We start from the raw sequence: 17,260 nt of genomic DNA, 5'->3' as shown, positions 1-17,260 counted from the left end.
TCTGGGTTCATCTTGTTTGGGACTTTCTGGGCTTCCTAGGCTTGTATGTCTCTTTCCTTCACCAGGTTAAGGAAGTTTTCAGTCATTATTTCTTGAAATAGGTTTTAAATTTCTTGCTCTCTCTCTTCTCCTTCCGGTACCCCTATGGTGCAAATGTTGTTACACTTGATGTTGTCTCAGAGGTCTCTTGAACTGTTCTCGTTTCTATGCATTCTTTTTTCTGTTGCTGTTCCGATTGGGTGTCTTCCGCTACCCCATCCTAATCCTCTGCTTCATCCAGTCTGTCGATTTCCTCTAATGTACTCTTTATCTCAGATATTGTATTCTTCATTTCTGACTGTTTCCTTATTGTTTTCCATCTCTAATTTTTGTTTTCTATCTCTGTGTTAAAGTTCTCACTGAGTTCATCTATTCTTCCCCTAAGTTTATTGAGCATCCTTTTATAATGAGTGTTTTGAACTCTGTATCTAGTGGATTGCTTGTCCTCCACTTTGTTTATTTCTTTTTCTGGAGCTTTGTTCTATCCTTTCATGTGGGACATGTTTCTTTGTCTCCCATTTTGGCTGCTTCCCAGTGTTTGTTTCTGTGTATTAGGTAGGACTCCTAAGTCTCTGGTCTTAGTGGAGTGGGCTTTTCTAGTAAGTGTCCTATAGGGCCCAGTGGAACAGTCTTCCCTAGTCACCTGAGTGAGGTGTGTTCCTTGTGTGTGTTGCGTGTGCTCTCCTGATGTATTCGAACCTTGGTTGCTGTTTGCACTTTGATGGCAGGGATTGACCCTTGGGCTGATTGGTTGTGATGGGCCTGTGAGGGCTGACTCTACGGAGCAGTGTTCACTTTAACAGGGCTCTGGTGCCTGCCCAGTCTGCCTTTTGGGTACGTCCTTTTCAGATGCAGCCCTGGGAGGTGCTCTGGCTCTGGCTCCCTGCAGGTTGAAGCAGGTCACTGGGTGTGCCAGTGTAGAGGCCTCCTGGGAGGGGCCCAGCTGCAGGCCAAGTTTAGCCGCAGCCTGTGTACTTCCTCCAGGGCCACCTGGTAAGAGTCACCAAGCAATCTGCAGATGGCTGCCACCCATGCTGAGCTTATAGATGCCTCTAGAGTCCAAGCTAGAGACTGAGGCCAGTTGCTTCTAGTGCTGGGCTTGCGGGCTTGGTGCTGCTCAGCAAGAGGTAAGGGACATGCCAAGGCCAAATGCTGCTTCTTTGGGTTTTGTGAGCCTTTGAGAGATTTTAGGAAAATCTGCAGCATGAGCCAAGATAGGCCATTTGTGTGGAAAAAAAAAACACTGGAGGCACCTTGGATGGGCCTGCAATTTGAGAGAGGGGAGTTACCTGGGTGGAGAGGCCTGTGTTAGCCAGGTTGATGCAGACTCAGATATGGCAGCTGCCTGTGTCTGCATGATGGGGCAGGGGAAGGCTCAACCAAAGAACAATGGACTCTGCCAGCATTTGTGTCCAGGAGAAAGCCACCCATCCAGCCCTCACCCTGAAGCCTGACAACTCAGTCTCCCTGTATGTCCCTAGCATTCCTTTAGCAGATGCCCCAGTGCCGGAGCTCAGAGCAAGTGAGTCCATCAGTGAGTAAGTCTGTGACTCCCGTAGCCCTCTGTCTCACTCAGCCACAATCTTTGCTGGTTTCCCATAGCCAGAGGTGGTGGAGACTTCTCTTCCTGGCACTGGAACCCTGAGCTAGAGATCCCAGTGCGGAGCCGGGATCCCTCACTCCTCTGGGAGGGGAGGGGGCACTGCAGCCATGATAACCCTCCTGATTCTTGACTGCCACACATGGTTGTGGGATCGGGCCATTTCGTGTCTCCACCCCTTGAGGAAACCTCTTATGTATGTTCCCAGTTGTATGACTTCTGTTTAGCCAGACCTCAGACAACTCCCAGTGGTCTGGGTGGACACTTTTGAAGATAACTGTTAACCACAGTGAAGAAGAAAATGAATAAAAGAACTTATGCTTCTGATAGAGCAAGGTAGTTGGCCGTACATCTTGGCAGTAAGCCATTTTTAAGTAAACAAGAAGGTGTTCTTTTTGTCATTGAAGGTGGTGAAATACCTGTATAGAATTCCACCATGCAGAAAACTTATCTCCCTATAACCTAGCCAGTTGGAGGTCAGGTGTCCCTGAGAAGCCAGAATAGATAGACACAAGGGCCCTTCATTCTTTTTTTGTGATGGAATTTGAGAGATGTGGAACTCTGGCTCCCAGTTTCCTACAAGTGGACAGTCATGTTGGGCCAAAATGTGTGTGGGAACACTGACCATCCATGTGGGCTTGTAAACACTTTCTGTCTCCTCACTGATTAGGTCAGAATGGGGTTGGGAGTAGACTATGGAATCAGCATTTCTTTTAGGTTCCCCCAGGGATTCTCAGGGGCCCAAGTTTTAGAAGCACTGAACCCAAACCTCTGCAAGGTGTAATGACTGACAGCTGAACTAACTGTTGGTAGGAGATGGCATCTAGCACTATAAAATGTTGGCCATTTTCATAGCTGATTCCTTATCTTTAGAAGAGATTAAAGTGTTCTGTGTAGTCTGCTTGAGTGTGAACTGGGTGAAAAGTTGGAACCAAAGATGAAGGGCCCAAAGAAGAGTTGACTTCCACTTTCTGGAAATTGGAGCCCTACTCTGAAGACACTGGATCCCCGAGGCCCATCTAGTGTCTTGATGGTGTAAAAAGTTCTCTGTGAGCCACAGCAGAATTACTCTTTGTTTTTGTTTTTCTAAATAGTTCGTTTTGTTTTTAGTCAATGGAAGTTAAAAATTAGAGGTATTTTCATTCCTCACCTTACCTCCTATTCTAAATTAGTGGTACTTACCTTAGAAAATTTGTCTTTGTCCTTATCCCTGGTTTTATAAATTTGTTTTTAATTTATTGTCACCAGGTTGCAAGTTTTTTTTGTTTTTAATTTCCCAGTCTTCGTTTTAGTCTCCTCTCTTCCTCACTTGATCCTGTTAGTCCTGCTTCTTTATAGGGTGGTGAGCAGTGGAGGATTCAGACTATAGTTCCTGGACCTTCCCATCAGCCTTCAATGAATGGGGCTTAGGACCACACTGAGTTTAGAAATAGAGGCCAACTCACCAGAGACCTGGTTCATTAAACACCCGGGGTTGGCTCATGGAGCACCGTCTCATACCAAGAATATATGGCTTTGATTAGACTGTGTATAATTGGTGGCATATAAATAAATAGAGGGGTATCAGTGGCTTCTTTCTTTTTTGTGTGTTCAGAATTTTCTGATAGTTTGCTTCAGTGATTCTCAAAGTATGTCCCTGGATCAGCCTCAGCATCACCTGAGACCTCGTTAAAATTCAAATTCTCAGACTCATCCCAGACCTACTGGATAAAAAGCTGTGGGGATGGGGCCTAGTGATCTCCTTTGACAAAGCCCTCAGGGTTCTTAGAACCACTGGTTAGGATACCTGTGGGAAAGTCTAATTTTTGTTTTTCGTTTTGTTTTTTCAACACTTAAGCTAACTGTGTATTCCTGGACATAGTGCAGCGGTCGCTTAAGACTCAGGGCCTGTCCTCTGGGTGATGCAGCTGAACAGTTTTGGTGGCACTAGGTATTGGGAGGAGCACACTGCTTTAGGTCTCAGCTGGTCAGCCTTTCTGAGTTGGGAGTGCAGGCTCCCTCTACCCTCTCACCTTCTTCTCGGGGGTTATTGGTGAGAAAAGAGGGCTATTGTTTCTGCTCTGTGTAATTTTTAGTCTGTCTCTTAGAGGTAGTGGTGTTATGGAACCCTGGACTTTGTGTATTTTAACTCATGTTGCAGATGAGAACTTGGGGCCCAAGGTGTGAAATGATGTGTCAAAGGCTGCTGAGGGGCAGAGTTGTGTTTTGATGTCCATCCACCCCAAAGCGGCCAGTCTCGCACCAGCTCCTATTGTGGACCCTTCATTATTTTTCGGAACTTAATGCATTCCTGGTGTCCACCCATGTCACTCTTGTTTCTCTTTATGAACGAGGGTGGCTTTTATGTGTCACAGAATTCCCGTGGTGTCCAAGCTGTAGGGCAGCCCTTGAAGAGACTGTTTATTTACCCAGTTTCCGTCAAACCGAATATGAAAATTTGTTGAGGGTGGGAAAATGGGAACTGCCTGTGCAGAAGAGGCTTGAGCTTGTTGTGCTTCACCAAAGAGGCGAGCTGCATCCACCAGACATCCAGCAAGGTGCTCATGGGGCCCAGACTCAAATATGCAGACACTTGGCAGACACAACTCCGGGCTCGGCCTATAACTTGCATTGGAGCAGAACCACACGAGTGCTCTTGTTCTTTCCATAGTGTTTTTGTTTTATTCTTTTCTTAGCACATAGATTTTAGAATTCTGCGGGCAGGTCATGCAGTCATGGGAAGCGCACAGAAAATAGCAAACATGTCTTTTCTTGGAACAGGATGTGTGTGTGTGTGTGTGTGTGTGTGTGTACTGTTGACCCTTGAACACGGGTTTGAACTACATGAGTCCACTTACATGTAAGTTTTTATTTATTTTTCAATAAATATGCAGTGCGCTCAACTAAACATGGATGAAAACGGTATTTTTGGGAGAGTTCAGTGCCCCTAACCCCCATGTTGTTCATGGGTCAACCGTATGCATTCCCCTGTACCCCAAATGGACAGGCTCTTGCTCTCGTAAATGTTATTAACCTGTGACAGGTGATTGGCGGGCATGTGCCGAGGTCCTTGTTATGAAACGCCTGATTTCCTAGAAGAGCCATGGGGACAAACATGCATGTAAAACACGCCAGGAAGCCCCGCTGGACGGCACCCAGTCCGGCTGCGTAGTTTTGTGCAGAAGGATGGACGTAAAATCATGCAGAGATTGTGAAGCTGAGCATGTATTTTGTTTGCCTTGTCAGTAGCCCATGTTTCTTCTTCTCTATGTAGTTACCAGCGTGTGGAGGTCGCCTTCTGGGCAGATACTAATTCTCCTTTTTCTCCCCTCTGCTTCTCCTGCTGCCTCCCAGGTTTCGAAGGTAAATGGAGTCACTCGAATGTCATCTCTGGGTACAAGTGCAACCAGTGCCAAAAAGATGCGCGAAGTCAGACCTTCACCGTCCAAAACTGTGAAGTACACTGCAACGGTGACTAAGGGGACTGTCACATACACCAAAGCCAAGAGAGAACTGGTCAAGGAAACCAAACCCAATCACCACAAGCCCAGTTCAGCTGTCAACCACACAATCTCAGGGAAAACTGAAAGTAGCAATGCAAAAACCCGCAAACAGGTGCTATCCCTCGGGGGGGCGTCCAAGTCCACCGGGCCCGCCGTCAATGGCCTCAAGGTCAGTGGCAGGTTGAACCCAAAGTCATGCACTAAGGAGGTGGGGGGGCGGCAGCTGCGGGAGGGGCTGCGGAATTCCAAGAGGAGACTGGAAGAGGCACACCAGGCGGAAAAGCCGCAGTCACCCGCCAAGAAGATGAAAGGGGCGGCCGTCTCTGCCGAAGCCCCTGGCAGGAAGGTGTCGGCGCCCCGGCCCCGGCCCCGGCCCCGGCCCCGGCGGAGAGGGCTCTGCTGAATGGACACATGAGAAAGGAAGTGCCCGAGCGGAGCTTGGAGAGGAACCGGCCAAAGCGGGCCGCGGCCGGGAGGAACACGCCGGGCAGACAAGCACACGGCAAGGCGGACAGCGCCTCCTGTGAAAATCGTTCTACCTCGCAATCAGAGCCCTTGCACAAGCCGCACGAGGCAGCGGCCAAGCCCGAGAAGGGGGCCGGCCGGGCCGGGTGGGCGGCCATGGACGAGATCCCTGTGCTCAGGCCGTCGGCCAAGGAGTTCCACGACCCGCTCGTCTACATCGAGTCGGTGCGTGCTCAGGTGGAGAAGTACGGCATGTGCAGGGTCATCCCGCCCCCAGACTGGCGGCCCGAGTGCAAGCTCAACGACGAGATGCGGTTCGTCACGCAGATCCAGCACGTCCACAAGCTGGGCCGGCGCTGGGGCCCCAATGTGCAGCGGCTGGCCTGCATCAAGAAGCACCTCAGATCTCAGGGCATCACCATGGACGAGCTCCCGCTCATAGGTGAGGTTCCCCCCGCCCACCACCGCATCCTGTGGTTCCAGCTTCTCCCCTTTCATGGGAGGGTGTGCTCCTCTGGGCTCAGTCGCTGCTCAGGAGGAGGCTGAAACCCCTTTTCTACAGGTCTTGGGCATTTGTGCAGAGGAGGGGTTGGTATCATGGCACTTGCTTTTCCCATTGGGCTGTCCCCTACTGCCTGTGACTGCAGGGCCTCCCCACAGAGGCCAGGGCAGTGTTCAGGGAGATGGGGATGGCTGCCCCTATGGAGTAGTCTGTTGGGCCACCTTAACAAGGTGCCACGGAATGGAGCTCAAACAGCAGGAAGTTATCGTCTCACAGTCCTGGAGGTTAGAAGTTCGATGTCAGAGTGGCTGGCGGGAATGGTTTCTTCTGAGGCTTCTCCTTGGCTTGTAGATGGCTGCCTTCACCGTGTCCTCTCTTGGCCGATCCTCTGTGTGTACATGCTCCTGGTGTCTCTTCCTTTTGTTAAAAGGACAACAGTCAAATGGGATAGGACTCACTGCATTTTAACTTGCCTCTTTAAAGACCCCATCTCCAAATAAGGTCACATTCTGAGGTAGTAGGGGTTAAGATTCATGTAAATACTTGGGGGACACATTTCAGCCCACAAGCTCTTACAGACCTCAGCCCATTTCTTCTGCCTGATCTTTGTGTCTTCAGTCTCTTTGGTTTTTACTTGCGCTTCTGTTTCTTTGGTGACTATCTTGGCCCTCATGGGGCCCACAGGTCAAGAAACATGTTTAAATTTCTCCCAAGAACAAGCATAGCTCTGGCTGGGACCATTGCCAGACTCGCCTCGGCGGCTCCTGGTGAACGCATGTCCCAGCCTTGAGACACTGGGCCTCCTGCAGAGCCACTCACAGGTCCTCTGGAGCTCCTTGGTCTGGCTTCTTGCCTGCATCTTGCACCTCTAGGGTGAGCTTGCCCTGTCAGGGGTGAGGGTTCTGCAGTGTGGGTTTTCCTTCTGAGGCAGCTGGATAAGGTCATTCGTTTCCCTTTCAGCTCTAGACCCATGAGAAGAAACAGGGTGCCTTCCTGCCTCTGTTTTGGAGATCCTGATTTTTCAAAGGCTGAGAGGAAAGGAGACATTTAACAGTCATTTAAGTGTCAAGAATTGGCAGTAAAATGGGGTTCCTCATGAGATGGAGGTTTCATTATCCCTCTCCGCAGGTGCCTGCCAGGGCTAATGCCTGAGTGAGAATCACTTAATTTGAAAGAATTCATGGTTTGTGGTCCCCTGTCAGGGATGGCACGTGATAGACAGAGACGTGGGGCTATGGGAATAGACTGAGATGGCGAGAGTGTCTCAGGAGCTTGGTGTTTGCCGCGCCCTGTGTGTAGTCGGGCCATTGGGTGACTCAGAACAGCACTGAGCCCTCCTGGCTGTAGAGAGAGGTCCCAAGTCTGCTCCTTCCTCCCCCAGCAAGGGTAGCGGTGGGTCTTTTAGGGACAGGTGGAGTACTCTGGTGATGTCAGGATGACAGCCAGCAACCTTTTTGTTCAGAGTAGGATTTCTTTATCCTTCTCCTTCCCGTAGCAGCAGAAGCCTTGTAGAAGCATCAGTGTGGTGTGTGTGTTCATGCTCCTGCCATTGCCTGGAAGCATAAAGCATTGTCACTGTCTGTAAAAGGGGTGCTGACCTGGCTCGCTGCTGATAGAGGCCCTCGGCCCAGGGTCTGATTTCAGTTGTCTCAAAGTACAAGGAACCTTAGTAGTTTTGAAGCAGTTTCCCAGAATCCACCAAACACAGCCCCTTGGGGCGCTGCTGTGCTTCAGAGGGTGGGGTCAGCATGGACTCCAGTGAGGGAAGCACTTTGCCAATTAGCAGCCTGCTGGCCCAGTGAATGGGCCGAACATGGCAGTTGAGGCTATGAAATAATAAATTTGCAAGAACTTAGAGAAAAAAATGCAGAAATGTTAGCTGGCTTCCCCTCAAGTGAGACCTGTGATCTGAGCCAATGTAGCGTATTGGGATAACTTGCTTCATTCACTCTCCACCTCTGCAAGTCTGGTAGTGTGCTGCCAGCCTCAGAAGGTTTTCTGATGGAGAGAGACCAGAGTGAGGCCCGGATTTTGGTTGATGTCGGGCAAGTCTCCTCACTGAGTTTGCTCCATTATCCACAAAAACAGCCAAATCCATCCCACCAAGCTGAGTAAATGGCATTCAGTCTGCTGCACACCCATCGATGCCCTGGTCTTACTCACAGTCAGCTCGAGGTAGTCCAGGCTCACATCTGGCAATCCCACGATGCCCAGCCCACATTGGCCCTGATGCCATTCTCAGGCTGTCAGTCTGGTGGGAGTCTTGCTGCTTTTTCTTTTATTAGTGGATTTAAATCTATTCCTACCCTCCAAAGACCTAAAACTTCCTTGCATTTTACTTTGCTCACCTGGCATTTCATTGTGCATTTACCTCCTAATAGCCAGTGGCTGATTATTCTGGAAGATTTCCCTCCCTTTATTGGCCTGAGGGAGGTTGCTTTTCCAGGTCCCATCTAGCTGTAGATAGTCACTGTGTGGGCATTCCAGCATGTTTGAATGGATGTACATTTGTATGATTCTGTAACTTGATCAAGGGCTGTAGTAGAAACTAGCTTCTGCATCCTCCTGAGATAAGCAGTTCCTCTGTGAATGCATGATGGACAGACAGACTGCTGGGTGCCCTCGTGTGAATGTTGCCTGTCATCCTGGAAGTCAAGTGGGATTGAAAATCAACAACCTCAAGTACACGTGTGTAGGGAGTGTTACGAGGGGAAATAGGATTGATGACACATGCTGCATGTATACAGTTTCTGACATCACAGCGGTTCTGATGCTGGGCCATGGGTACGGCTGAGTGGCACAACCTAGGCCCTACCCTCCCCTCACCAGGGATGGGCCGCTGCTCCTTGTCTTGTTAATCTGCTTCCTTGGTTGTGTTAGGAGGGTGTGCACCAGTGCATGCTGCCCCTGTCTGATGGAGTGCTGGAATGTTATTCACATGGATCTGCACAGCCAGATCTACTGTTCAGGCCTCTGCTTATCACCTCCTTTCCTTACCATCCCACTGAAGACAGTAGTCTCCATAATTCCCCAGCCTCAGTCGGCTTTATTTATCCCTGTAGTGCCCCAAATTGTCTTAACACCCATTCTCGTGGACCGAGCTCCCTGAGGGCCAGAAATGATTGTTTGCTGTCCCGACCCCAGAGCCTGGTGGTGTCCTGGCACATATGGGCATCCATGGACTACCAGTTGAGAAGGAGGTCTCGTTCATGGTCCTTTTCACCAATCGTCCCTGTGTTTTCTCCTCTCTCCATCCCAGGAGGCTGTGAGCTCGACCTGGCCTGCTTTTTCCGGCTGATTAATGAGATGGGCGGCATGCAGCAAGTGACTGACCTCAAAAAATGGAACAAACTAGCAGACATGCTGCGCATCCCCAAGACTGCCCAGGACCGGCTGGCCAAGCTCCAGGAGGCCTACTGCCAGTACTTGCTGTCCTACGACTCCCTGTCCCCTGAGGAGCACCGGCGGCTGGAGAAAGAGGTGCTGATGGAGAAGGAGAGCCTGGAGAAGCGGAAGGGGCCCCTGGAGGGCCACACGGAGCATGACTACAACAAGTTCCACTCCCTGCCCCGCTTTGAGCCCAAGAACGGGCTCATCAATGGCGTGGCCCACAGGAACGGCTTCCGAAGCAAGCTCAAAGAGGTGGGCCAGGCCCAGCTCAAGACAGGCCGGCGGCGACTCTTTGCTCAGGAAAAGGAAGTAGTGAAAGAAGAGGAAGAGGACAAAGGCGTCCTTAGCGACTTCCATAAGTGTATATATAAGGTATGGCCGGGCCCCTGTCCGATGGGACGGGGAGTGTGGAGTGAGGCCCTCAGATGCCTGATGGAGCTGAAAAGGGGCTGGCTGCCATGCTGGGATCCGGGGGTCCTAGAGCCACCAGATCTCTTTCTCTGGGAAATGTCTGCAGTCTGCAGAGAGGATGGGTAGTCAGGACACACAGGCCTTGGGGCGTCTGGCCAGCTGTGGCTGGCCCTTTCTCTCTCTTACAAGCTGTGAGCATGGAATGAGTCGCTTGCCGTCTCCAGGGCTTGGATTTCCTTTTTTGTCAGATGAGCTGAGTGTGTGCCCACATGTGCCTTCGAGCCACCCCTATTTCGGCCTGGAGAATGGGAGCTGCCCAGTCTGGGCTGGGGGATCTTGGACATAGAAGGAGCCAACCCTCTGTGGGCTGGGGCTCTAGTTTGCTTTGCCTCCTTGTTTGTTTTCTGAATAGCCTACTGCCCCCCAGCTCAGTTTGGCCAGGTCTTTTCATGGCGAGAGGTCCTGACAGAGCTATCCCCACACATCTCACTGTTAAAAACTCATGGAGGGAGGAGGAGGCAGAGAGAGCACGGCGAAATGAAATGTGCACCGTGTTTTCCCAGCTCTGCCAGATCTTGTTGCAGCACCAGCCATCAGGCGAAGACTCACTCCTCTGAGAAGTGAGGCAGAGTCTTGGGGACTCTGCTTGGCAGCCGCCTGCCTCGGCTTAGCAGTGGAGACTGCCGCCTCCTGTTTAGCAGGTTCTAAAGCCAGATTTAGGGCCGCCTCCCTCCCCCGCCTGCCAGGGTGAGTTGGGCACCCTGGTGGAGCTAAGAGAGGCCTCTGCTGGGCTGCCCAGGCTTTGAGAGGTACATGGGCTGGCTCCTGGGGGTCCTAGGTCTGGATTTACCAGGAAAGGATTGCTCTGCAGCGGGGTCCTGTCGGCCCTCGCCCAGCAGCCATGCTCCCACCCCACCTCAGTGAGCCTGGCAGTCGTCTGGGGGTCAGTGAGTTTCTGCTACATTGGAAATCTGCTGTGGGTTATCGCGACACACAGCCACACTCCCTGGGTTCCCACTGCTGCCTGGAGGCAGGCCCTGGCTTGCGCCTGCCTGGTTAAATCAACATGGACTTCTGATACCTGATCCATCACAGACACGTAGGGAGCCCGGGAGCGTCTCTGTTTTGCCTCTCCCCTTTGAGTCTGTGCTCAGTAGTCACACCTTTAGCTGCTGTCCATCATACTTCTTATTTTTCTGTTAGTAGTTAGCCTTTGCACTCCTGCTTGCCTAGAACTGTTTCTACTATTAGACCCAGAAAGGGCTCAGTGTCCCCGCTGTTATCTTCCCGTGATGCTTTGCAGAGACGACAAGGGTGGGGAATGGCTCCCTGCAGCCAGCCGATGACCTTCCTTCCATTTCACATTTTAAATATTGTATGAAAAGGGAGAGGGCAGCCCGTGGACTATAAATGCAGGAGTACTTTGGCGTGTGTTTCCTCAGTGTTTGCCTGAGAAGCCCTCCTCAGTCAAAGCCACACATTAAATCCTGTGGCTCTGAATAGCCAACTCATGAAATGAAATATTTTCAGCTTTTGTTACTTTTTATTTAAGAAAGCCGATTTTATGAGAGCAAGTTGGATCCAAGCAAGAAGTTTTTTGAAAACATGCTTTGCAAAGAGTATTTTTAGAGTTCATCGTGAAACTCTCAGAGTCCAAGGGCCGTGGTGATGCTCAGTGGCAGCTGTGTGCACGCGGCGAGATTGGAGCTCATGATTCTCCAGGCCCCTTGGCATCCTGGGGCCATTGACTGTTGGCTGCTGGGTGTCACCTTCTCAAATTATGGGCACTCTGCCTTAGTGCAAAATTAGGTCCCTCTAGTCATTAAGTTTTTATTTTGTAATGAACAGAATGTCAGCAGAAGTTTGGAATTGTACAGGAGTATTTTCTTTGAGTTAGAACCCCATGGAGTCCCTTATGTTATAGCTGAAATGCAAAAGCAGGTGCCAAAATCTTCACATTGACTGCTTTGACTGTTCTTCCAAAGGCAACAAGAATGTGCCACACACTCTAGAGCTGTTACTTTTTACGAGGCTGCTTCAGTGTCACCTCATTAGGGAAACCTTCAGGTAAAAGCCACCCTTCCTTGCCACTCCTGTCACTCTGCACTTAGTCCCTCCTCACAGCTCTTATTTGTTTAAAGGCTGTATTCCCCAGGCAGGACGTAAGCCCCACAGGGCCAGAGAGTGTGTCGGTTTCAGTCTGCATCCCCTTGAACTAGGCCTAATGTACGATAGGTACTCAGGACATATTCCTTCAATCAAGGGATAAATGCGTGTAGTCAAAAAGAGTGAAAGGCATGAATCTTACAAGTTTGTCTCTGCAAAACAACACATTCTGCTGTATAGGTTAAAAATAGGCTCTAACCTGGGAATCCCAAACTAGAACACTGAGCTGTTTGATAAAAGGAGGTCATTTTGAAGGTTACTGGGAAAAGGGCAAGATAGGGGACAATATTTGATGTCTCAAGGTGTCAAATCTCATTGAAAAATAAAAAATTAAAAATAAATAAAGGTGTTACTTGCCCTCCCTGGGGAGGAGGTACAACAAGCAGGGACAGCGACAGCAAGTGGCTTCTGTGGTGAGAGCAATTGGGTTACTTCCGTTCCCTCAGATCCACGAGGTGAGGTTGCTCTTCTGGCCAGTTTTCACGTGACAGAGACCTTTGGGGCACAGAAGTCACCCTAAGTTTGTCTCAGAATCCTTCAGGCTTCTTTCTTGGGAGCCTAGTCACGATCCAGCCAGTCCCAGCCTCGATGCTGTCAGTGTCTTCACTGGCCCACAACCTTTATCTTCCCCCTCATGGGTAAACTGAGGAATTCTGCCCCTCTTTCCCCATTGTACCCATTTCTCCAGAAAGCGAAAGCTGTTCTTTAAACAGAGTACCCTGGAAGTGTACTTCTAGGTTCAAATGTGCTTTTGCTGTGGCTTCCTGGTCTCAGCCTGTTTCCACCAGATGCCAGATCCGTTTGCTCCTGGTGCTGTGATGGCGGTGTGCCCTCCAGCTCCCTTTGTTGGCACTGAGGAGCCTTAGTGTTTTCCTGCCTTCTCTACTTGTATTAACTCGGGACACAGACTGGCCCACGGCTGTGGGGACGCACCCATGGCAGGGTGGCCCGATGTGGGGTTAGGGCTCAGCTTTGTTGCTTAGCTGGACTCTCCTGTTTTTGTTTCCTTTCCAGGGAAGGTCTGTTTCTTTAACAACTTTTTATCGAACAGCAAGAAACATCATGAACATGTGCTTCAGCAAGGAGCCCGCACCAGCTGAAATTGAGGTAGGTGAGCTGAGCCTGTCCTGGAGCCATCAGGCCCCAGGAGAGGACTTGAGTGATTGACTTGTCTGTCTTCTGAGTACTGGGGGCAGCTAAAAGTTTTAACTCCTGTTAATCTAAATTCGTTCCATCAAAAAAGGTATAATGAAGAGAGCGAGTCTCCCTGGCTTGTCCCTGACTTACCCCACAAAGCAAGGGCCGAGATGCAGAGGCCAGGGGTGAGCTCTGGGCGTCCTCCCAGCTGGCCGCTTTCCCCCTGTCCTCTGTGTGTCTTTTATGCAAGAGAATGTTTGGAATCTCTCGAAACCATAGTTGTGCTTTTCCTTCTCCCCTGTTTTTCACTTAGCGGGATTGGCAGATTGCCATTTCCGTGCTTCTGCCAGCTCTGTTCGTTGAGTTAGTGTGAGGTTGGAGAGATAGTGAGCACCTCTGTGCCCAGACCAGTTAGGGGGAGTTTTGCGCACAGTGCTACAGGACAGAGACCAGATCTGTTTGTTTACATCCCCTTGGCCAGCGCCCAGCCCAGTTGGTGTGAACTTCCAGACTGGCGGGCCGTCGTCGGCAGCACTTGGTCCTGTTGGGGAACGAAACCAAACTTCTGCTGCTGGTTAAGGGGAGCTGTTGGCGGGGAGCGGGTTACAGGGACTGCGGCCTTGGCTTTTGCCTGTAGCCTTGGCTTTTGCCGTATAGCAGGCTTCAGACCACGTCTTGTGTTCTACAGTGATATGTGCCCCTTCTTCTTCATAAAACCCAGGCTGACCACTAGGGGGCACAGCCATCCTGATTTGACCAGGTTTCCCGGGAGTGGGACTTGCAGGACAGTCCTGGCTAAACCAGGACACCTGGCCACCACGTGATGCCGACACCGCTGATAGTCACCGTCGGAAGGCCAGGGGCTCCCGCCCTGGTGCTCAGGCCTGGCTTCCCAGTTTTGTGAGTTTAGTATTTACTTTCGGCACCACTGGCACCCTTTTCAGGCCTTAAGCCTCTACGGGTGTGCCTAGGCTGCCCCAGCTCTGTGCCCTGGGTGCTGCTTTTGAACACCACACCATGGCCTGACCTCCACCCCATCCTCCAACTTTGGCCTTGCCAAAGCCACTTTCCGTCAATCAAACGTCAACCGGGCCCAGATTCTGGCACACATGTGGCCCTCACAGCTGGTTCCGGGGTGCTCATTGCATTTGTAGTAGAGACGCCAGGAGAATGGAATGTGATTCTTTGGAAAAAGCGGCCTTTGTTGCACCACATCGGTCTTCGTGGGCATCTCTGAAGGTGCACAGTTTATTATTATCCGGAGTCTGAGGAAAGCTCAGCTTATTTTAGTTTCCTACTCAGGAAGTCATTCTCTCTGAAAAGTCTGGCTTTTGCTTTAGCAGTTAATGTTTAAACACCACGGGAAGATTTGCTAAAATCCAAACTTTCCGTCTGAGGCTGTCTAGCGTCCGGGTCCTTCAAAGAAAGCTGGACTGTCCTCTTGGCTAGTGCTCAGCACCTGGACTGGCCCCTGCTTAGCAGTGGGTCCCTTTCCTCCTCCCATGTTTATAGTTATCTGTCCGAGGTTGTCGTCTAATACATGGATGGCAGCACCAGGACTGTGACCAGTCCCTGCAACCGGAAATCGCTTCATTCCTTACGTTCAAGGAAATCTATTTAAAGAATCCAGGCACATAATGATGCTGAATTTATTCTTGGCTTGGGGCCTTTTGACATCTCTGGGCTGGTCCCTCTTTGTTGAAGTCGCACGATTTGGTAGAATCCTATCCGTGGCATCCTGGCAGCACTTTGAACTGACTTGTGCTTTGTGATGCCAAGTGGTTATTGGCTCAGCTTCCTCCACTAAAGATGGTTCTAGCTAAATGGGTTTTGCCACGATTAGGGAAGGTGATGTTGTGTTTTTGGAATGATAATTGAAAACAAAATGAAAAAGTGCCTCTGAGTTGAGGGGAGTCACCTAAAGGTGAGCCAGGCACATCTGCTCACCTGTTAGCAAAACACATTCCTGACCCACTCTCTGCCCCATGCTGGTTTAGATCAGACTCATTAGGTTACTTGGAAAGTTTTTTAAACCAGACAGGTGTATCCACCTCCCTCAGTCTGATTCAGTTGGTTTGGGTTACAGCCCGGGTATACATGGCCTTCACTCCTCAGATGGTTCTCCCATGGCAGCCAGTTGCCGGCCCTACATAGAAGTGAGGATGGCTGGTTATTGGGAGCGTGTGATGCGTATGTCTGTTGAGATGCCGGATCTAGAGGCTACATTTATTACAATCGAAGGATGATGGTGGGGCGTCTTATCATTGCCCCCCCATATAAATGATTTTTTTTATTGCAATAAAATAGACATAATCTTAAAATTGACTGTCTTAAACATTTTTAAGTATATAGTTCAGTGGTATAAGTACATTTATATTGTACAGCCATCACCACCATCCATCTCCAAAGTGCTGTTCATCTTGCAAAACTGAAATTCTGTACCCACCCATTATGAAGGAATGCCCCGTAACCCCGTCCCCCCAACCCCTGGCAACCCCCCTTCTACTTTCATTCTCTATTACTACACTAGATACTTCATATAAGTGGAAACAAAGTATTTGCCTTTTTTTGTCTGGCTTAATCCACTTAGCATTATGTCCTCATAGCATTATGTCCTCAAGGTTCATCCATGTGTTAGAATTTTTCCCCTTTGAAGACTAAACAGTATTCCATTGTACAGAGGATTCCACCCTTGGCTTATCCATCCTTCTATCAGTGGACATGGTTGCTTCCATGTTTTAGCTGTTGTGAATAATGCTGCTGTGACTGTGGGTGTGCAGATACCTGTTGGAGCCCCTGCCTTCAGTTCTGTTGGATCTACCTGCAGAGGTGATTCCATGGCTTTTCTACTCAGTGCTCTCTTGGAGGCCGGTCTGCGATGGGCTCCTACACCGTGCATTAGTGTCCCTGTGTTGTTAGGTCAAACTGTGCTCTGTGGCTCAGGCACAGTGGAGGTGGTAACTGTTCCTTTCCTCTTCCTCACAGCAAGAGTACTGGAGGCTAGTAGAAGAGAAGGACTGCCACGTGGCAGTGCACTGCGGCAAAGTGGACACCAACACTCACGGCAGCGGATTCCCAGTAGGAAAATCAGAACCATTTTCAAGGTGAAGTTGGAGTCCCTTATGCATGTTCTGGGGGCTAGGTGGTGACCCTCCCTGCGAGTCTGTGACATCCCTCTTCTTTCCTCTGCAGGCATGGATGGAACCTCACCGTCCTCCCCAATAACACAGGGTCCATCCTGCGTCACCTCGGTGCTGTGCCTGGTATGTGTGACACAGCTGCTGTCTCTAGGGTCCCAAGGCCCCGGCCTCTGCAGCTTGAAGAATGGAGCTGGGCAGTTCTGTTTAAGCACAACTGGAAACGGACAGGGGATAGTACGGTGTAGAGTATATATATGGAAAGCAAAGCATTGATTTGTAGAAAAGAGAGAGAATAAGATTATAATTGAAGTGCATAAAAATGTGGAAGAGTAAACCAAATAGCAGTATCTAGAGGCTGAAAAGACGCTTAGTGGCCAACTTTTCACCTTGAAAGTGGTGTTTTCAGAGCTACAGTCCTGACTCCTTAGGTCTGCTGCAGGCTTTGGGAGTGATGATCATTCTGTGTAGATCTTGGGAGCCAGGCATCCAGTTCGGGTTGCTAGCTGGCCCCTGGAGGGGCTGGGCCTGGGACCCTCCACACTTTGCGGAGGCCATTACTCAAGGCCTCCAAACAAAGGAGCTTTGTACTTCCTGCCTCCAGCATCACAGGAGTATAGGTTTGAGGCTCATGGCTGCTGGTTACTTGCTAGTAGTCATCAAGGTCCCGTTCCTTGGGGCTTCCTGCTGCCCAACTCAGTAATTAAGATGCTCTTTTACTAGTTCATAAGTGTCCATCTTTGGCTTTGCTTCTGTGTGGCAAGCAAGAAAGAGCAGGTACCTTCTCACTGGATTTTGTCTGTCTGGGTTTGAATTCATTTCTTCCTTCCTGTTCTTACTTGGGGAGAAGAAAGCGATTTCTAATGGCCGTTGCTCTCAGACATCACTGCCATTGTTTAGAATACTGTCTTCTCCCTTTGTGTTTTAGGAG

The 17,260-nt window shown here is 50.0% G+C and overlaps 1 protein-coding gene across 1 annotated transcript in view; it reads left to right on the top strand.

The window, feature by feature from the left end:
• Positions 1-17,260, top strand: part of JARID2 (jumonji and AT-rich interaction domain containing 2) — a 239,547-nt gene that overhangs the window by 208,245 nt on the left and 14,042 nt on the right. Inside the window, 6 exon segments of the mRNA XM_039857822.1 lie at positions 4,973-5,497; positions 5,500-6,028; positions 9,348-9,850; positions 13,070-13,162; positions 16,178-16,296; positions 16,385-16,455. Of these exon segments, the coding sequence (XP_039713756.1) occupies positions 4,973-5,497; positions 5,500-6,028; positions 9,348-9,850; positions 13,070-13,162; positions 16,178-16,296; positions 16,385-16,455 (1,840 nt within the window).

This window comes from Pteropus medius, unplaced genomic scaffold, assembly GCF_902729225.1.
Source record: "Pteropus medius unplaced genomic scaffold, Ma_sr-lr_union100, whole genome shotgun sequence".
NCBI classification, from domain to species: domain Eukaryota; kingdom Metazoa; phylum Chordata; class Mammalia; order Chiroptera; family Pteropodidae; genus Pteropus; species Pteropus medius.
This window is presented reverse-complemented; position numbering and strand designations above follow the sequence as displayed.